Source organism: Gopherus evgoodei, chromosome 3 (genome assembly GCF_007399415.2).
Source record: "Gopherus evgoodei ecotype Sinaloan lineage chromosome 3, rGopEvg1_v1.p, whole genome shotgun sequence".
NCBI lineage: Eukaryota > Metazoa > Chordata > Testudines > Testudinidae > Gopherus > Gopherus evgoodei.
This window is the reverse complement of record NC_044324.1, coordinates 56095248-56117677: the sequence shown is the minus strand read 5'-3', so window position 1 is coordinate 56117677 and position 22430 is coordinate 56095248. Positions and strand designations below refer to the sequence as shown.

General features: G+C 39.1%; 1 protein-coding gene across 5 annotated transcripts in view; it reads left to right on the top strand.

The window, feature by feature from the left end:
- The window catches only part of HMGCLL1 (3-hydroxymethyl-3-methylglutaryl-CoA lyase like 1), a 104102-nt gene that overhangs the window by 19507 nt on the left and 62165 nt on the right, over positions 1–22430 (top strand). For all 5 annotated transcript variants that reach the window (XM_030555634.1, XM_030555635.1, XM_030555632.1 and 2 more), the window contains exons 2-3: positions 10597–10674; positions 11678–11785. In XM_030555634.1, the coding sequence (XP_030411494.1) occupies positions 10597–10674; positions 11678–11785 (186 nt within the window). The remainder of the gene's footprint in view (positions 1–10596; positions 10675–11677; positions 11786–22430) is intronic.

Sequence of the window (22430 nt, the reverse complement as noted above, 5' to 3'; positions counted from 1 at the left end):
CTAGTTCTACTCAGAAATCCACATGGAGATAGGTTGCTTGGCACCTAGTGCATTTCTTGTGGGAAGGAGTTAGGTGCTTGCGTCTCTCCACACAAAATGGCCAGAGTGGAGGTGCCCACCTTATAACATTTAGCCGAGTGATTGATTGATTGCCCTCTTGTGGGATGTGGGAGACACAGATTCAAATCCCTTTCTTTGCCATAGGGGAGAAAAGATTTGAACAAGCGTCATTCCTGCTTGCTTGCAAGCGCGCTCTCTCATGTGCTCTCTTCTCCCACCTCCCATCACTGTTCCACTGTGAATAAATACTTAAATAGTCAGACAGCGAGCGAGAGATATTAAAAACTGGAATATTAAAAACTGGATATTCAAAACTGTAGGCCATTGGCTGGGGTACCCACCTGGGAGGTGTGAGACCTTGGGTCCAGTCATCCAAAACCACTCATTCTTTCATGATTTAATCCACAGTGGAACAGCTTCAGCAGGAGAGACTGAGGGAGATGCACATCAGAGTACCCCATAGTTCGGTAGTAAGAGCTCTCTCCTGCAAGATGGGAGACCCCCATTCAAATTCTTTCTTCCCCTCTGGCAGAGGGAGAAGAAATTAGCCTGGGTCTCCCACATCCCAGGCAAGTGCTCTAACCACTTAAAAGTTATAAGGTGGGGAACACCCTCTCTTCCTCCTCACAGGTTTTGAATGGGATCCAGTGCAGTAGGCACCCTTTGAACATGTCTACAGGATTGGTCCCCACATGTCACTTAGGTAGACAAATGCCTGACTGCCCCTGGGTTGTGGATTGCTTTGGGGCATAGGCTAGACACCTAGAGGGAGGCAGTAGTGCGCATGTCTAGAGGCAGAAATAGGTTCACCTAGGGAGCTTTTGCTCTGAAAAACATAGACTCCAGGTGCACTTAGGTTCCTACAGGGCTCGGTGGGAGTTTTGTGCAATGCAGTGGAGCCAAAACTGGGACTTACATGCCTAAACGAGAGAGTTAAGTGTCTGAGTCTGGGGTTTAGGTGCCTAAGTACTTATGTGAATACTTTTAGTCACATTTAGAGGGAAATACAAAAACAACAATAGAAAGTTTTCAGGTTCTCTGAGGTTCTATAGCAAATGCTGAATTTTATGGATTATGAATACACAGAATTTTCAAATATATTGAAACAGAATATACTTTATAATCCTTATAGTGTTTTCAACTCTATACACTATATTATATGTTTTGATACACCATGGTTCCTAGGTACTCGATGCAATGGAAGAAAGTGGGTATAAATTGGCAGAGCCTTTTTCTAAACATTGCTCCACTGAATGAATGAAAGGTTTGAAACTGATGCATAGTGCTTCTGAGAATTTGTCAAGTTCACTTTACTGCTCAGCTCACTCGGAGTGATGAGAAGTGCTGCGCTGTGGTTGGGTTAGAACCACAAAAATACTCACAATTAGCCCTGCTTCAAGTTAGAATGTAATCCAAAACCAATAGTGTTTCACTAGAGATTGTGCTCTTGAGCTTTATACATTGTTTGTCCCTTTTTTCTTTCTGCTCTAGCTGCCCATACATTTTTTTTCTAGTTGCTCATGAACTGTTCATGGCATATTTATAATTCTAGTCTGACTTACTGGGATAGGTATTGTGAGGCAAGTCACAGGTTGGAAGCCCCATAATGTTTTGTCTTCACCTCTGAGTGGCTGAGTGTATTCCATGTGATTTGGAGGTTCAGCCAAGCTCACAAGAAAAAAAATTCAGCTAGTTTATCAGAGAAGCTACAGTCAGAAAGATATCATCTCTACCAAGTGTAAAGCAAAATACTGGGGGAGTTGACAAGACACTTTTACCTAGTTATTTGTGTGACTCCTGCAAGTCATGCTTTTGTGGATCTATTACCTCCTGTAATTCTTTTGTTTTGTTTTATATTTGGCCTGACAGAAATTGTCTTTTGTACAAATGGAAGCTGCTTATTTGTTTTGCTAATATATGAGATCTCTTGTTACATATTACTAAGGACTACAGGGTATTATGCTGAGAAAAAGGTCTGCACATATCTTTGTAATTCTCTGTGTTAGTGGGAAGTGAGTTAGTGGTGTATTTTGCTTCACATAATTCTCTTTTTTATGAGGAGAACTGTATTTGTATAACTTACATAATTCTAATTTTCTGTCAGACCAAAGTCCACTGTATTATTTCTGGACAGAGGCCTACACACTCCAAAAATGCCTTCACTCATTGCTTGGAAACTGCCTTATTATTTAAGTTTAATCTCATTTCATGTTTTATGCATCATCTTTTTTCCTACACCACAAAGTGGGTCAAAGTCATGAGAAGGTGCAGTATCAGAAGGGTAGCATGCTCACAAGAACAACTGAAAGCATCAGAGGGACACTGCTGGATGCAATGGGTCGGAGGTGGATCCTTAGCTTCTTCAGCACTGGCCATTTCTCAGCCTGGCATTTCTACTTAGAAACTTCTGAGAACTTCTTCCCTAAATATCTTTGTGATGGGATATGCCCCTGGAGTGAAGCCTGGAAGCTGTTGAACCACTGTGCCCCCTTACTATTCAGCTGGGTTGGCCTCTCTCCCTGCTGTGCCTGCCCCGTCTAAGTTCTGTTATCATCCAACACAACAGCAGATGGCGCCACACCCCCAACTGAGTCACCTGAGTGGTTTACCTAAGCCACTCATGGACTGACACTGAAGACACCAGTCAATTTCCCAGGTCCCCAACCTTGCACTCCTATTGGAGTGTAAACCCAGAATTATACCATCTTGCACTGCACATGTATCAGTACAGTGCAAGCTCATTAAATGTAGTTCTCTCCCACCTCAATGTGGGGAAGATATGCAACAACATTTGTGAAGAGAGCTAAGATTCCTTAACACTTCACTCAAAAACACACTGGTTAAGATAAAACATTAAACAAGTTTATTAACTACAGAAAGATAGATTTTAAGTGATTATAAGTGATAGCAAACAGATCAAATCAGATTGCCTAGTAAATAAAAATGCAATCATAGCCTTATAACAGAATTAAATTTTATTAAAGCTAATGTTAAAAAAAGTATATAATACATAGGTTGAGAAAAGAGTGTCTGTACATCTGGGTATAGTTCTTAGATTATCCACAAATACAAAGTTTGTTTTTTAAAGTCATATGATACACAGAGTACATAATCAGCAATAACCCAAATTTAGGTGAACAGATTTAGGTATTAGAATCCAAGTACTTGGGTACATTACTCATGAAAAGTTGTACAGAGATTTGGTTGTGGAAAGCAAAATATAACAGTGAGTAGAGATTATCCCTCAGCAATTGAGAATTAGGTAGGTTGTCCATTTAGAAAATACAACCCATGAGGAAAGTATTTGTTACTTTCCTGACTGTGCTTCTCATTGGCACTCCAGCTCATCCCTCCTGGTATTGCCGATGTCCGGTGATGTGTTCTATGTAGATGTCCCTCAACCACCTGATGGCATCTGACATCATGAGATCACCTTCAGAACAAACTGAGTTTTCAGTGTAAGGAATATCTGCTGAAAATCCAGGCTTCAGGCAGCAAAAATTGATAGGGTATGGGTGGCCAAGAATCCACCTTATCAGAGTTCTTTTCTGATTTTGTATTGCTCTGAAAGGCGATCAGAAGCATGTTTGTTGCCCCAGAAAAAAGACAAGGAACAGGAATTACAATCAAGTGCATTGCACTAACCCTTAGGACCTGTTACTTAAATGCTGGCCTTTGACTTGTTGCCCTTCTCACATGTGGAGACTTGATGGTGGCTGCAGTTGTGTGGTGGCAGGAGCTGATCTGGGGGGCCGGATCTGAGTTGAGATGGGTGGCAGGTGCTGATTTGCTGGGTCTTCATCTCCCCATCCTGTCTTCTAGTTACTTACATCAGCTCCACCAAAAATGTAGTCTGAATGTATGGCTTGAAGTTTATAGTTTTGATTCAGATTATTAATGGTCTTAACTCTTCAGAATCATATTATCATTAAGAGCTGATTCTCATAAGCGCTCCAGTGCATTAAACCCCTGACTTGCAGTCACTTTGCCAGTCTCTACCATTTGGTATCTCAGCATGTCAGACATTTGCCCATTTGAAGGCTCTGTAATGGAATTCTGTCCTCTGGGTTTTCAATTAGCAGTTTCAATTGTAGCTTTTAAATCTAAATTGTCAATCTTCCTGATTATTTATCCATTACCATGTGTGTTTTTAACTTGCTTATGTTGACTTTGTTGAAGCCCTACTATGTATATATGAATATAACTAAATCAACAAACCAGAATCTTTTAGGATGTTAACCTAGCATTGGTATTTTACATTTTGAGGTTACAATTGTGAATCTGTTGAATGAATTAGCCATTTAATTATATCACGTTCTGGTTTGTTTTTTGTTTTAAACTGTCTTGCTGCAGTCTAATAATTGTTGTCATGTGTGAAGTTATAGTTGAGCGATGAATGGAAATGACTATGGAAGTCTTAGAACTTTTCAATACTCCTGGAAATCCCCTTAGCATATATCCAATCTGTGAAGAGTTGAATACACTTAATTTCCTCCAATAATGCCCTGAAATATCTAATTTAATACTTTTCCATGAGCTCACACAAGCGCCTGATAATAAATATGAATGCAAAATTTCTAACCATTTTCAATAGGACAATAGGAAATCAATAAGAAATCTGGACAAAAGTAATAAATATAGGCTTATTTGTGTCAACTTCATTAGCTCATTAGTCAACTATTTATCCTTCATCATCATAACCTTACATTTTTCTGGGCTGCTCAGTATCGAACAACTTCAACAATATTTGTTTAGGTGGCCTTGTTGTGGTATGTTTGTATTGGAGTCTTTTTGTGGCCTGTGAAGAAAGCAAGCTCCTTTAATTAAAAAAGGAATTGAGGGGGTACCGTATAACTCTGCTTTTGGCACTCATTGTTAGAAGGATATGTTGGGTTGCCCTGATATTTAGTGATGACATATAGTAAATTCAGAATGTAGCTAGATATAAATTGATATAGAACTGTCATATAAATAGATGCAGGAAATTTATAAATTTACAGTCCCCAGTGTCAAATTTATAATAATAATTGGAGATATACCTATCTCCTAGAACTGGAAGGGACCTTGAAAGGTCATTGAGTTTAGCCCCCTGCCTTCACTAGCAGGACCAAGTACTGATTTTTGCCCCAGATCCCTAGGTGGTCCCCTCAAGGACTGAGCTCACAACCCTGGGTTTAGCAGGCTGTGCAAACCACTGAGCTATCCCTGTCCCCCCACGCCAATTTGGTCTTAAATAACTACAGTGTTTGCTAGATAGTCTTTTAGGCAACAACTGGGATTTTCCAACAGGACCTTAATAGAGTTTGAACACTTGAATTAACTTTATTGAGAATCTTGAAGCTTCATTCTCTTGAAACTGCTTTGAAGTTTTAGAGAGAAGTGAGGGACGAGTAAATGACCTTGGAGGAACATAGAATTGAGGGACTTGTGCTGGGGACCATAATTGCACAACCTGCAACAACTAAATATCTAACAACTGGATTCTGCCTGGCTCTTGGGATACAATGGGATTGGATGAAGTTAAGGAGCCTCAAACCCTTATTGTGCAACCCACTTAAGAGTCAGGAAAAATTGCAGCAGGTAGCTGCAAGATATTTCCTAGTGCTCTTTCTGGAGTGTAGTGCCTTCACGTCACGCTCCAGTGCAGCTCTGTGACTAAATGGCAGAGCTGAACTCTGTGATTGCACAAGACAAATGCCTGGAAATATAAAACATATGAAACTGGAATTTATTGCTAATGTGTAGCTGGAATGTGTTCCTCCTTACCAATTTAGTTGGCTAAATAAAGCTCTAAAAGCCTAAATCAGCAACAGGTTTCTATGATTTTCTGTGCTACACAGGCAGCAGAAGGCCAGGGATACTGTCTGAGCAGCGGATGACATTCAGATAATCAGCAGAATGATATACTTGCTGCTGAAGTCCATAGAAACCAATACTTACGCCGGGAAATTCTGTGGCAGCTCTGGAGCTGTTTATTTAATTTGAAGGTTTATTATTCTATTTGTTTACAATTATGGTTATTTTAAGAGGATTATAATGCTATAATTAAGGCTTAGTTTAAACCTCTATTCTCAGCCATTTATAATTTGGAGAAAAATGTTTCTATGCTGAAATTTGACATACAGTGTCCCAGGATGGGTAGTCAGTCCTTTTCTCTCTTTCCAAAATTTGGAGGATTAAAAAATCTTTGGATGCGTTCTGTTTTGAAGGAAGCAAACATTTTTTTAGTGGTTTTATATGCATTTTGTTCTCTCTTGGCAAAGCCTTATACATGGGGATAAGGGAACAAATTTTCCAGGCTTTTAATCTTTAATGTCAACCATTTTCTTTTTGATATTCCAAACGATGTACTTTGAGTAGTTGTTATGTATTGGCTATATTAAATACTAGTTCAGTAAATATCTACTCAATATCTATAATAGCTACTTCTTATATTTTGTTGCATCTGATTCCATAGAAATATTTCATATAAAATGATTAGGTCAATTTTTGCTCTTGAAACAACATAATTTACATATTTAATGATATGTATAACATAAATGATTGTATAGTTTTTTAAAAACTCTTCCTCTTTCTTTTACCCTGTCAGAATGTACAGTGTGATTTCATTTTTCTTTTCTATTTGTTTTGCGTTTTTTTTATTTTATGTGGATTGACTACTGGGGAATTTTACGTGTCTTGGAATCTTACACTTTTTAATGTGCAGTATCAGAGCTGCGTTGAATAACTTCCACTTCATATGGTTCCCTGTGACTGGGAAAGTGGAGGTTGAATTGAACAGATTTGTTTCCCATAAATTTACTTGTAAAGTTGTGAAACAAAGTTGAACATATGTTCCCATGGAAGCCATGCACTTGCAGTAATTCCTAAGCCCCAGTGGGAGGAAGGGACGAAAAGGGTCAGATAAGCTTAGGGTGACCAGACAGCAAGTGTGAAAAATCAGGATGGGGGGTGGGAGGGTAATAGGTGCCTATATAAGACAAAGCCCCAAATATGGGACTGTCCCTATGAAATTGGGACATCTGATCACCTTAGATATACTCTTAGGTTCTGATCTTTGCATGTATTCACTGTCCCCAAACAGAAGTAGATCTCTTTTCCTCCCTCACTGAACTTAACTATCCAGTGTCCTATCTACCCAATGAGTATTCATAGACCCAAAGGTCCTTCATAATATTCAAAATAGTTCTGGTATGCCATTTAGTTTGAAAGGCTATAGCTCTTCTACTGTGTGGCAACCTTTTCTTTTCACAGCTGTTAAATACATACTGGCCATACAGCTGCTTCTTTGTCCCTCTCTTGTCTGCTTGGATCCACTTATTCTACTGTATCCCTCATGCACCACTGCTTGTTTGCTGCCTTAAAATGGCCACCACAGAACTGTTGTCCTCTCCACCCTCCCATCATCCTCTGAAATGGTTGACCCGGTGCCCAGTACAAAGTAGTGTGGGGCTATGTAAACTGGTTTAAGGGTTTGGCCCATTGATCTAACATAAGAATGGCCGTACTGGGTCAGACCAAAGGTCCATCTAGCTCAGTATCTGTCTACTGACAGTGGCCAATGCCAGATGCCCCAGAGGAAGTGAAGCTAACAGGCAATGATCAAGTGATCTCTCTCCTGCCATCCATCTCCATCCTCTGGTGAATAGAGGGTAGGGACACCATTCTTTACCCTTCCTGGCTAATAGCCATTTATGGACTTAGCCACCATGAATTTATCCGGTTCCCTTTTAAACATTGTTATAGTCCCAGCCTTCACAACCTCCTCAGGTAAGGAGTTCCACAAGTTGACTGTTCGCTGTGTGAAGAAGAACTTCCTTTTATTTGTTTAAAACCTGCTACCTTTTAATTTCGTTTGGTGACCCCTAGTTCTTGTATTATGGGAATAAGTAAATAACTTTTCCTTATCCACTTTCTCCACATCACTCATGATTTTATATACCTCTATCATGTCCCCCCTTAGTCTCCTCTTTTCCAAGCTGAAGAGGCCTAGCCTCTTTAATCTTTCCTTGTATGGGACCCTCTCCAACCCCCTAATCATTTTACTTGCCCTTTTCTGAACCTTTTCTAGTGCTAGAATATCTTTTTTGAGGTGAGGAGACCACATCTGTACACAGTATTTGAGATGTGGGCGCACCATGGATTTATATAAGGGCAATAATATATTCTCAGTCTTATTCTCTATCCCATTTTTAATGATTCCTAACATCCTGTTTGCTTTTTTGACCGCCTCTGCGCACTGCGTGGACATCTTCAGAGAACTATCCATGATGATGCCAAGATCTTTTTCCTGACTCTTTGTAGCTAAATTAGCCCCCGTCATATTATATGTATAGTTGGGGTTATTTTTTCCAATGTGCTTTACTTTACATTTATCCACATTAAATTTAATTTGCCATTTTGTTGCCCAATCACTTAGCTTTATGAGATCTTTTTGAAGTTCTTCATGGTCTGCTTTGGTCTTAACTATCTTGAGCAGTTTAGTATCATCTGCAAACTTGCCACCTCACTGTTTACCTCTTTCTCCAGATCATTTATGAATAAATTGAATAGGATTGGTCCTAAGACTGACCCTTGAATAAGGATTTACGGGATTTGGCTCATAGAATGAAAAATATATGGCAACCAAAGTTTTATGAAAATTTGTCATGCACTAAATATAAGGTTCAGTTCACTTAATTCATTTTAGCTCTTATTTTCATCTATAGTCACAGTTTTATTCATAGCTCAGCTATGGCATTTGTCATGTAACAATTACCTGATAATCATGAAAATACCCAGATGTATGCCCTTTCTGCTGAAGTCTTGCCATATTTGTGAAAAGAACTTTTTTTAAAAAAGAAAAACAATATGCTGCAGACGTGAAAGTTTTACCTTCAAATTTAAATAGGTTTATATTCTCAGTGAGTGTGGGCTCAGCATGGGCCAACAAAGCTTTAGCTCACCAGATGTTGAATGTGATCTCATAGATGCTATACAGCTTTTTTCTATTTCTCTTTTTACAGTGCTCAGATAAATGTACGCTAAATACATTGATTTTTTTTATTGTACCTTTGGCATGATTGTGCATATTACTACAGTGAATTTAATATAATCTGTGGGCCACATATGCACACAGTATCCACTGAAGTCAGTGGGAGACAATATGATGATGCTGTAAAGGTATATTACTGTGTCTCTTTCCAATACTTCACTGGAAAATGGAAGTTCTCTGCCACTAGATTGAAACTGCAGTGACAGTGCAAATAAGACTGGGTTGAAAGATGGGTTTTATGTCTAGTAGTGAATGCTGTGAAATTAGGTTTTTTTTTATTCTTTGCAAGAGTGACTTCTCAAGTCTAGAACTGCTTTTTGTGAAAGTTGTCTCTCCTGTATTCATGAGCCTTCCTCTGTTGGTCCACAGTTTCATTGTTCTAGTTTAGTGGAACTTAGCGGTCATAGGAGGTCATGGAGGGAGTGGCATTCTCTCAAGTAGCAAGAATTAATCTCATAGAGGGCTTTAACTGTGGAAATGAACACTTTGAATTGGACTGCATTCAATGAAGTGCAGAGAGCACAGTGTCTTTCAGATCTCTTGACAGTACCATGTGCTTCCACACTATCCCTGCCCCAAATGGGTCTGTAGTATTATGCCCAAATTTAATCATTTGAATTGTTTTTAAAGGCGTACAGCTTTTATTCCTAAATTGCTGTAAAACTATTTCAAAATGTCCTGTGAATATTTAATTACATAGGGTCTTAATTACAATAGCTCCTCACCTTTCCAGTTGATTCAATATCAGACCAGCCAAATTACAAACAAGGGAAATTTCATTTCCCTCCATCTGCTTTTGTGCCCCACATTCTCTTTACTTCCCATTCTACTCCTTATACTTTCCTTAGTCTTTGACCTTATTCCTGCCTTTCTCGCCTCTTCCCACCTCTGCTTCCCACCTTTTTAATCTGCTCTTACACCTGTAAACTTTTTCTTCTTGTCTGGCAAGTACCTTTCCTATTCTCTTTTAAATCCTATTGAAAGTCTACCTCTTCCAGCATGTCCTCCTTCTATGTCATCATTAATAATCTCTTCACCCCACCTCCCCTTGATTTGTGTGTTTGTCTTGTCTGATGTATGGCTCAATCTTGCAAACATTTACACACATTATTCAGTTGGGCTCACATACATAAATGTTTGCAGTATTGGGCCCTTAGTTTGTAAGCTTTTTAACATAGGAAATATGTCTTGTGCCATAAAGTACAATGTTCATTTAAATAAATACATTCTGATTATTAATAATGATAATTAGTAGTAATTTATTACCATGATAGAGAAATGGAAAATGCATGCAAATAAACTCTGCTCCTTCACATCATCCCCCATCCAAGGTGTGCAACATGTGGCCCCACAGAATTTTTTTAAAGGCATCCTGCAGGCATGTTTCTTTTGCTGTTGATAAAGTGACTTCATACCTGGGTTTACAAGAAGCAATGATAAAGCTGATAATATGTTAAACATGTATTTTTATTTAATAGTGAATCTATCATCTTGTATTTCAGGAATTTCAAATATCTGGACTTCCTGACTATGTAAAAATTGTAGAAGTTGGGCCAAGAGACGGATTACAAAATGAAAAGGTAATTTATGTCACCATCCATTTTTGCAAGTTTCATGTGGATGCTTGTCATTATGTATAATTTACATGTCATAATTTTTAATCCTTTTTCACCTATTTAATTGGTTATTAAATTGGATATTTAAAATAAATAGCAAGCCATGACTGTTTTGCTGTGTTGAGATATGCTTGCTTTACTATTGCACCATCCTCCATCTCTACTCCTCCCATTTGTTTTGTCCATCAGCTTTATGATGTCATAACCTAGATTGAAAATGCTTTGGTGCAGGAAATGCCTAGCACTCTGTGGCACTGATCCCTGATCAGCACCTTAAATGCTGCATTAATAAATTAAGGCTCTATCATCCTTCCTGGAGAGTGGCCTATGGGAGAAGAAAAATAAATTGCCATAAACTGTGCAAGATTTCTGTTTCTACCCTATCTTCCACCTGATGGCTGGGATGGGAACTGGATAATGGCCTAATGTAGTGGGAATAAAACTGGGCCATGTAAAATTGGACCCAAATGCAATGGTTCCCAACCATAACCCAGAATAAAACTTCCCTTTCCATAGGCAGCATGGCAGATTCATGTACCTCACCATGGCTGGAGCGATAATATGACCATGGGAAAATTAATTACTGTAGGGGTTTTTTTTTGGCTTTCTTCCTCCCAGTGGACCAGGCTGTATACAGTGATTGCTTCTTGGGTCCCCACTCATCTGTGGGATGCTTTATCCCCACCTCTGCCCTCTCTTGTGAAGCCACCTGTGTACAGCGTTCTCATGGAATGGTTTCTTCAGACTCTGGGGAAGGGGTGGAGAATAGAGTGGGTGTATGCACACTGCTTCTTGGGCCATTGTGTGTTTGCCACCCACTGCTTGCACATAAGTAGAAGAGTATGTGGTCATGATTAATTACTTTAAACAAAGTGTGGATGCTTATTTTGTACTGTGGGCGTTTTATTTGCAAAAGGTACTTATTGTATGACAGATATTTTACAGTGAAATGCTTCCATATCCATAGGTTACAGTTCCCACAGATATCAAAGTTGAGTTAATCAACCGACTTTCCAAAGCAGGCTTGTCTGTAATAGAAGCAACCAGTTTTGTTTCATCAAAGTGGGTACCTCAGGTAGGTAAAACGCACACAATTGAGAACTGTTTCAGTTTACATGCCGCACTATTCAGAAATGAAATTAATTATCAGAAGAGTCAAAGCAGTTGTTTTCTCACACCCTAGCTAATAATTACAGGTAAGAGAGTACAAGTGTGCTCATCTACTGTATTTTGTAAAATTAGCTGCTGCAGTGAGATCCCTTCTATAGTTCTAAAGCCTTAAATTCCTCCTGGTCCATAGGGAATTTCAAGCTAATTTTTTAAAGGTATTTAGGCGGCTAAAGATGCAACTACCTTTAAAAATCTGGCCTTTCCTGTCTGGCATGCAATGAATCATGCTGAGGTCTTTTAAAGTAGACACTTGTTTTTCTCAGATGGATGGAACTGTAAGGCTCCAGAACTAAAGATCTATTGGTATCACTATAGATGTTTGGCATCCGTCTATGGCCATATGGAGGTTATTCAACAGCAGTTATAATGTGTATGTTATATGCTACTTTTGCTATGTACCAGCAGCAACAACAAAAAAACTCCTGTTGACTTCAGTGGAGACAGGATTTTGCCCAAGATTTGATATTGTAGATTAAGTCCTGATCTTGAGGGGTACTGAGTACCTTCCAAAAGATGCTAAGCATCCTCAGCTCCCACTACAGTTGATTGCTGCTGCAGTTAAAGCTGAAGAAAATCAATTATGATTTATATTTCTTAAACTTATTTACAGAAACTTAATTACATACTTGCATGCCAAAAAATACAGGCAAAGTTGAATTTATAATTTGAGTGCAATTAATCTGATTGCATACACATGTCAAGTAATTGCATGTACAAATGATCAATTATGTGTCTAGCCATTTGTGAATGCACTCATCTATTTAACACATGCAGTCCCAGTCATTCCATATAGAAATACAGTTGTATTTTTGCATCTGTGATTGTTTGATTGTTCATGGTAATCAGGCTTTGTGAATTTAATTGTTTATGCTTATGTAAATTAAATACATGCATAGGTATATCAAGCATTTTTTAAAACTTTCTAAGTCTAAAATGTGTAATATTATTATTATTTTAATTAACCTTTATTTCATTCTACAAATTTAAACATAACAGAAATAGCATTGCAACTAGTGCAACATTCATCATCCATGCAAACAGAATTTAGTGAAGGACAGTACACAGAGCATTTTAACCAGGGGTATTTTACATTGCACTAGAATGATAAATACTTGAAAATCATCGAAGTGAGAGGGAGACGATTATAAGTTTTGATGTAATGTTTTTGCTGCATATTGTCTGTTAAAATGTGTGAAAAATATTTCCATTTATATTGTGCCTGGCCATTAAGTATCCCAGTAGGGGAATTGAAGGAGTAAGGATTCTCCCCTGCCTTGTAAGGCCATGCCACGTAAGAGCTATCCACATCACAGCTGTGAGTGCGCCAGGAAGTGCAGGGGTTTCATGCCAGATATTTCTCTGGGAGAAACTTGGTATGACCATGGTTCTTCCCCTGTGTGCTGACCAGCAGGGAGTATGTTGTACCTCTAAAGGTGTGTCACAAATTATTCCCTCTATGCCAGAGCAACAGGAGACCCCAGGGGACATTGGCATAATGCCTCCTGGTCTTCTCCACTGCGATGGGTTCTTCTGGGTAGCCTGCCGGTTACATAATCTAGCTCAAGTTTGCAGTATGCTTTCTTAATTGTTCACATTAAAAGCTTTTATTGTAGCTCACCATTCACTGTACCATCCCATGTTGATAGTTACACCGTCAGACAATAACAGAGGTTTTTAATGTTAGCCTGCAAAGCCTAAGGGAAACATAGGTCTATTTCTTTTTCTTTTGTGTGTTTAATTCTTTCCTTTTCCCATGAGACCTTTAGAATAACAAATTTAGCTCAGACTTGTCAGATTCAGAAAAAAGAAATTCCTTCTTATCTCAAATTCAAGTCTGAATATTTTCTTTTAATGGCTTTTATGATGTTTAAAATAGTTTTGGTTTAAATGATAAGGTTGTATTGCTTAGAGATGGAGTGCAGTCTTGATTATGTCTTTTCTTTTTCCCCTTTCTTTTTTCTTCTCATAGGTCATGGGAATAGAACTCCTGGTTATGTTTAGATCACTCATTCACTTATTTCTTTTTTTAGTATTTTAAAGTTCTTTTATGATTTCCCTTCCACTGTTTTGTTTGGCAGGGAATTTGACTGAAAAAAGTCAAAAGAAAAAGTTCCACAGTAGCAAGATGCCATATAAAACAGGATCCCATACCTATAATCTAAATGGCCAAAAATGATAAATACTCTCATTAAAAAGCATATTCTAAAATAAAATCTGGAAAATATTTTATTTAAATGTTAAATGTAATAAAATGCCATTTGTTAAAATAAGATTCTTCTTACAGGAAAAATAGCAAGAGGACAAATATAATACATGAAACATTATTTGGAACAAGCAGTTTCGTACAGCTTGAATCAGTGTCATTTCATTTTGTTAAATACATTTTAAATCATGCAATGATTTTTAAGGTGTGGGATTAGTTACAGCGTTTAGCATTAAACATTTGGCTTCAAAGATCTGAAAAATGAAGATCTTGTTTTATTTAAGGACTGAAAGTCTGTTCTTAAAGCAATAAGATATGACCAAGTATGTGTTGAGGTGATTATCACAGGTTAGGTTGTTATACTCATTGACTTCATGTAGAAGCTATTATAAATAGATTGCCTAGCACCAACATCCTGCCCCTGACATGGGATAAATTACGGGCATGGGTACATGTAAATGGTGTGTGAATCTATTAAACTCTTTGGAGCCCTATATCTACTTCTGCAAAGGCATATATTTAGGGTTAAATTTGAGGAGGCTCTTGTTTCATATGTTTGTGCCACATTTTTCAGGATATATTTTCCCAATGGGAAACCAAAAATATGCGTCTGTTTTTTTTATATCTCATTTTCTTCACCAAAACAAAATTTGATGGAGCTTATGATATGGGACTCATGCAGCAAATGTGTTTTGAGAAGAGGATGTTGTGGGGGCTAATGATTGTGCTTCATTAATCATAATTAGTGGATTAAAGTTGGATCTGTGCATTCATGCCACTTACTGTATAGGGCCCCACTAGCACTGCTTTTGCTTTACAACTTTGTGAAGCTGTAAAATAAATATCTCATCCATCCTGGTTTTCATACAGACTAAGAATGTAATATGGAAAGTGCTGAGAGTCTCCTGCAATGTCACCATTCTCAATTTCCTCTGCGCCTACCAGGATCATATCCTTAATTCATGCTTTATTAAAGAATTAACATACATTTTGGCAATTTTTATTTCAACCCTCTTTTCCTATCTGTACTTCCACACCCCATGAATTTTAGCATGCCTCATTTTTCATAGAGGTATTCCTCTTAGTTCTTAGTTCCTCTTATTCTCATTAGCATCTATGCACAATATTTATTTATAAACTATAATTTGTGTTTCCAGTGTTAAAATTAGAACTGGAATCTCAAATTTGACCCTCCTTCGCTCGAATCTCAGGAGTCCTTCAGATTCCAGACCAGTAAAGAGCCTGTTCAGATGCAATCCAGCACATTTTGTGAGAACAGCCAATATAATGAGAGTTCTTCCATTTTAGAGGAAATCGCACAACAGCTTTTAAGATTTTGGGGTCATTTAAATCTAGCTACAGTTTGACTTGCAGCACACACTCTCACCCGTTTTAAACCTGTGTTAAAAGAGATACTGTGATTCCATACACCATTGCTGCTCCACCAGAGAAGGGCCGGACTGACATCCAGCCTTGTAGGGGGAAAAAGGACTGTTGAGTTATAAAGCCTACAAGAGGGTTTGGAAAAGGATGACTAAAATGGAGAACCCTGCATTAACTGGGCAAAAAAAGACCAGCAAGCTTTGAAAGGACTGGATGAACTAGTTTGTTTAGTTTGGACATGTTTTGTTGATCCTTGGAAGGAGAAGGACTGTTTTATCTAGGTTAGCATGAAGGACTGAACCCTACATCACTGATTGATTGTGGCCCCCCAGCTGGAAGAGGGGAAAACTGAAGCATGACAGCCAGATGCTGCAAAAAGTCTGAGCCAACAGAGACCCACAATCTGAACATCTGGCTTTAGAAATATAGAGTGAGCACATTTTATTTCTTAAAGAATTATCCATTTTGAAATTATGAAAACATCATCACCCTTGCCAAATACCTTCTAGAATTTTACAATACTCAGCTATTTTGCACATCTCCCAGTCAGTAAAAGTGTGATAACAGCCAAGTATTTCAGGAGATATGGAATTTGCTTTCATCATTATGGTAAAGGCTGAGTGGGAAGGCTTTTCCTCTGAATTGGATGGATCCAGCTGTAATATTTCTTTGTCACACAACTACTATGGAGAATATGTCTCCCTCATGTGGAAAACTGCCCCAGAGCACATCCCTAGGGGCTGTAGGACACTAAATATACCTGGTCTTTTAGAAAAACACAAGCCATAATGGAAAAGATATTCAGAACTGTTTGACTTGGATCCCTTTGGTGAATTAAAAATTGGGCTTGGGGAAATGTTTCTGAGACAGATCAGAAAGGAATGATGCTACCCTTGGAGGGAGCTGATTGAAAGAACAAACCTGTGCCATAATTGTATAAAAGCATGAACCACCATTCTCAAGCTGAACATTGATGGACAACAACCAAAGCTCATTGTCGAAGTCTCTCCCAACCATCTCACAATCCATTTCATCCTAAATGGTAAACCAGTCCGCAAAGCATAAAGCAAAACAAGTTAAGCAGGAACTTTGCTCACTCCTCAGAGACAGCAAAGTCCACAATGAGCAGCTCAACACCGGGGAGCTGACTGTTGCCATGAAATCTCTGAAAAGTGGAAAGGCAGCAGGACTCAATGTATATCTAATGAACTATTGGGTCACTTTAGAACAAGAGCACAGGAGTGGCTTTCTGACTGCTTTAATTCTTTCACAAGACAGTGCAGATACCCAGGCTATGGAATGAGTTCCAAGTGGTTGCACTGCTCAAAGTACATTAATACACTAACTGTACGAAAAGTTACTGACCACTATCCTTACTGTAACCTTATTATTTATTTAAATTGAATTTAGTAATTTTGTATTAAACTACCCTGGATTTAGCTCCTGCTGCTAAGTTTCAAGCTCAATAGAATGAATATTACCTCTGGTGCTTGTCTCAAATTTGGAGACTCTAGAAATATGTGAAGTCCAAGGATAGTGACCACAGACACAATCGTAAGTACAAAGTCAAATCTGTACTACAAGTGTCATTAAAGCAATAAGTAAAGTCACAATTACCCATGCGTATACAAATCTTACAAAAACCCATGCAATCGCTAAGTGATACTCACATCCTCAAAGATATTTTAGGATGTGATGTCCCTCTCAATATATGAGCATCGATAGAGTGGGAGTCCCTGCTAGGGTTTCCTGTAGGGTCATCCATTGGGGTTGTCCCTTGGGTCTTCCCACTTTTAACTAGAGAACCTCTTTTATCTTGCTGTTCTGACCACACCTAACATCTTATGTGTATGCATTAGGGTTTCAACCCTCTTTTCCTATCTGTACTTCCACACCCCATGAATTTTGGGGTGCCTCATTTTTCATAGAGGTATTCCTCGTAGTTCTTAGTTCCTCTTATTCTCATTAGCATCTATACACAACATGTACCCTGCAGTCAGAACAGGACTTTCCGTGATGTTACAATTAGGTGTGTGTCTTCCACCTGAAACACTGTATGGCCAAGTAAAAACGCCATACATTGTGAGAAGGCACAATCCTTGAACATTATGAACATCTGGTCTACAGTGGAGTCACATTACATCAAATGCTAATGTTCAAAGAGCACATCAAGAAGCTGAACAAGTAAGTGAGCTCCAGGAATTGTGTACTCTAGAAACTGGCCAACACAAAATGGAGAGCTGACCCCTAAAAACTCCAAGCAACCAGTCTTGCTCAGTTACTCTACTGTGGAGTACTGCACCCCAGTATGGTCATGTTCAAGCCATACCCACAAAATTGATACTGAACTTAATCCTGCAAGATCATCTCAGGGAGTGTGATACTGACTCCCACACTGTTGTTATCCTGCCCCAGAAGGATTGCACTGTCATCAGTGAAGTGGGATATGTTTAGTAATAAGAAGAGACAAAAAGAAGTGCATCATCAAAGACACCCACTGTATGGACACATTATACCACCCAAGAGGCTGAAGTCCAGAAAGAGCTTTACTTCTGAAAATCCCTGACCACAAAATACCACTATGGAAGGTTACAGAGAAATAAAATGGCAGGAAATGCCATTGATCTTGGAGAACCTGGTTCCTTCAGAACAACTCTCTCCATGCTCTGAGCTCAAATGAAATGTACTCTTAATGGAGTGAGAGTTGGGATAGCAATAACTGGTGACAATACGACTAAGTGGAAGCTCATAGACTCATAGACTCCAGGACTGGAAGGGACCTCGAGAGGTCATAGAGTCCAGTCCCCTGCCCTCATGGCAGGACCAAATACTGTCTAAACCATCCCTAATAGACATTTATCTAACCTACTCTTAAATATCTCCAGAGATGGAGATTCCACAACTTCCCTAGGCAATCTATTCCAGTGTTTAACTACCCTGACAGTTAGGAACTTTTTCCTAATGTCCAACCTAAATCTCCCTTGCTGCAATTTAAGCCCATTGCTTCTTGTTCTATCTTTGGAGGCTAAGGTGAACAAGTTTTCTCCCTCCTCCTGATGACACCCTTTTAGATACCTGAAAACTGCTATCATGTCCCCTCTCAGTCTTCTCTTTTCCAAACTAAACAAACCCAATTCCTTCAGCCTTCCTTCATAGGTCATGTTCTCTAGACCTTTAATCATTCTTGTTGCTCTTCTCTGGCCCCTCTCCAATTTCTCCACATCTTTCTTGAAATGCGGTGCCCAGAACTGGACACAATACTCCAGCTGAGGCCTGACCAGTGCAGAGTAAAGCGGAAGAATGACTTCTCGTGTCTTGTTTACAACACACCTGTTAATGCATCCCAGAATCAAGTTTGCTTTTTTTGCAACAGTATCACACTGTTGACTCATATTAAGCTTGTGGTCCACTATGACCCCTAGATCTTTTTCTGCCATACTCCTTCCTAGACAGTCTCTTCCCATTCTGTATGTGTGAAACTGATTGTTCCTTCCTAAGTGGAGCACTTTGCATTTATCTTTATTGAATTTCATCCTGTTTACCTCAGACCATTTCTCCAATTTGTCCAGATCATTTTGAATTTTGACCCTGTCCTCCAAAGCAGTTGCAATCCCTCCCAGTTTGGTATCGTCCGCAAACTTAATAAGCGTACTTTCTATGCCAACATCTAAATCGTTGATGAAGATATTGAACAGAACCGGTCCCAAAAGAGACCCCTGCGGAACCCCACTTGTTATACCTTTCCAGCAGGATTGGGAGCCATTAACAACTACTCTCTGAGTACGGTTATCCAGCCAATTATGCACCCACCTTATAGTACCCCCATCTAAATTGTATTTTCCTAGTTTATCTATAAGAATATCATGCAAGACCGTATCAAATGCCTTACTAAAGTCTAGGTATATCACATCCACCGCTTCTCCCTTATCCACAAGGCTCGTTATCTTATCAAAGAATGCTATCAGATTAGTTTGACACGATTTGTTCTTTACAAATCCATGCTGGCTATTCCCTATCACCTTACCACCTTCCAAGTGTTTGCAGATGATTTCTTTAATTACCTGCTCCATTATCTTCCCTGGCACAGAAGTTAAACTAACTGGTCTGTAGTTTCCTGGGTTGTTTTTTATTTCCCATTTTATAGATGGGCACTATATTTGCCCCCTTCCAGTCTTCTGGAATCTCCCCCGTCTCCCATGATTTCCCAAAGATAATAGCTAGAAGCTCAGATACCTCTTCTATTAACTCCTTGAGTATTCTAGGATGCGTTTCATCAGGCCCTGGTAACTTGCAGGCATCTAACTTTTCTAAGTGATTTTTTACTTGCTCTTTTTTTATTTTCTCTTCTAAACCTACCCTCTTCCCGTAAGCATTCACTATATTAGACATTCCTTCAGACTTCTCAGTGAAGACCGAAACAAAGAAGTCATTAAGCATCTCTGCCATTTCCAAGTCTCCGTTACTGTTTCCCCCTCCTCACTGAGCAGTGGACCTACCCTGTCCTTGGTCTTCCTCTTGCTTCTAATGTATTGATAAAAAGTCTTCTTGTTTCCGTTTATTCCCATAGCTAGTTTGAGTTCATTTTGTGCCTTTGCCTTTCTAATCTTGCCTCTGCATTCCTGTTTTATTTGCCTATATTCATCCTTTGTAATCTGACCTAGTTTCCATTTTTTATGACGCCTTTTTATTTTGTAGGTCACGCAAGATCTCATGGTTAAGCCAAGGTGGTCTTTTGCCACATTTTCTATCTTTCCTAACCATCGGAATAGCTTGCTTTTGGGCCCTTAATAGCGTCCCTTTGAAAAACTGCCAACTCTCCTCAGTTGTTTTTCCCCTCAGTCTTGATTCCCATGGGACCTTACCTATCAGCTCTCTGAGCTTACCAAAATCTGCCTTCCTGAAATCCATTGTCTCTATTTTGCTGTATTCCCTTCTACCCTTCCTTAGAATTGCAAACTCTATGATTTCATGATCACTTTCACCCAAGCTTCCTTCTACTTTCAAATTCTCAACGAGTTCCTCCATATTTGTTAAAATCAAGTCTAGAACAGCTTCCCCCCTAGTAGCTTTTTCAACTTTCTGAAATAAAAAGTTGTCTGCAATGCAGTCCAGGAACTTATTGGATAGTCTGTGCCCCGCGGTGTTATTTTCCCAACATATATCTGGTGAATGACATATAAGCTGAAGTATGACCCCAAATGTGAGAGCCTAGTCAACAGCTGAATTGATACAGTGCCTGCTGTTAACATCCTGTACCCATGGGGACCTATTCGAGATAAGTGATAATAGTGGGGCACAGTACCCCCCAGTAACATATCTGATAATACCTGATCTTGACTGTGTTTTTGGAGTGATAAGCTATGATTTCTGTGTAAATAGGATTTTCTAAAGTATACAGTTAGAAATCTTCATGCTAATATGAATAAAGGAATGCTGTAAGCCTATCTTAATTTGAAGGAAGAATTTCTCTCTCTATTCTAACAGAAAAGGTTTGAATGTCAGACATATCCCACTACATCTGTGTATCTTAGAAAAGATAATAATGAGCTATAATGACCACTGTCATTCACAAAAATGTTTGTACTGTGGCAATTATCTATCTAACACTACTGCCACTGTTTGTTACTCTTTCTAATGGATGTTGTAAAAGCAAGAAAGTAAAAACAGATATAATAATTTTTCCATTCCCAACATTGGGAGGGGGTGATTTCCAAGTAGAAAAAGGACAAAATGGTGAAGACATGCACCAGATTGATGAGATTCAAATTGAAAATGGAAGCTAATTTGATGTTTTGCTCACATTTCTAATCACTCTGGCTCCCACTGTAGAACTTGGCTTGCTGTGATTAAGTGACTTGCCAGTAGAGCAGGGTGGAGAAAGGTATTCCATTTCATGGAGGATTTCAGTATTTTAAAAATTAGTTTCATTTTTATTTGGAATAAAACCTCAAATTTTGAAATTCTCCATGAAAAGGAATGGAGCCCTGGCTCCAGGCTGGTCCACCTGGCAGCTGCCTCAGGACCCGGGACTCTGGAAGCCCTGGATTTCGAGCCAGTATGCATGGTGGAAACCATGGGCCCTGAAAGTTCAGCTCCCCAGCAGTCATTCAGACGGGCTGCCAGGGAGCAGGGCAGGCAATCTGGCAGGAAAAACAGCTAGTTTCTGCCATAACTCTGTCTGGGTTCTGTTAGAACTTGATCAAAATTAGAACCGTCTGCACAAAATGTTTACTTTTTGACAAATCAGCAAATACTAATGAAAAAACCTTCTGGCATAAGTTTTCCGACTAGCTCTAATTGTAATACACTGAGTCAGGGGTAGAGCTAGGCTAAGAATTCAGCAGCTGTTCTATGCCAGTACTGGACTTAGAATACTAAAAGTCACCTTTCTCTCCTGGCATTTGGGCTGACTTGGAGTGAATAGTGACATAGAGGACAGAAAGGGTAACTTAATAAATGTAGGTAAAGAATTAATTGTCCCTTAAGGGAGCCAATTCTGTCTCTAGATTCTCATTGCAGCTCTCATTAGAGTTGTCAATGGGAATGCACTTGAGCATCTTAAACCAGAATTTGGCCCAATATATACCAGAATGTTTTACTTAGATTTACAGAATAATTCCTTAGTTTTTGTGCCTTATTTCTGCAAACAAGAAACTGGCAAATGAATGACTGTGAATCTTTGACTGTAAGCCTATTGGGCCTTAGGTCTGTCCAAACTTACCTTTCCTCTCCCCTGATCCTGCAGGGGTTGACCAGTGGCCAATCCAGGTTTCAGTGTAATTTAGAACAATGTAAGGGATGTTCCTAATCACACTGACAGAACAGTCCTGTCGTGCTTCCATCTGCCCTTGGCTTGCCCAGAAAAACCTTTTATGTGGGGGAACAGGAGGAAAAATTGCTGTAGAAGCTGCTATATGGCCTTTACACCACTCAGGAAATTCCTTGCTGAGCTGTTAGAGCACAA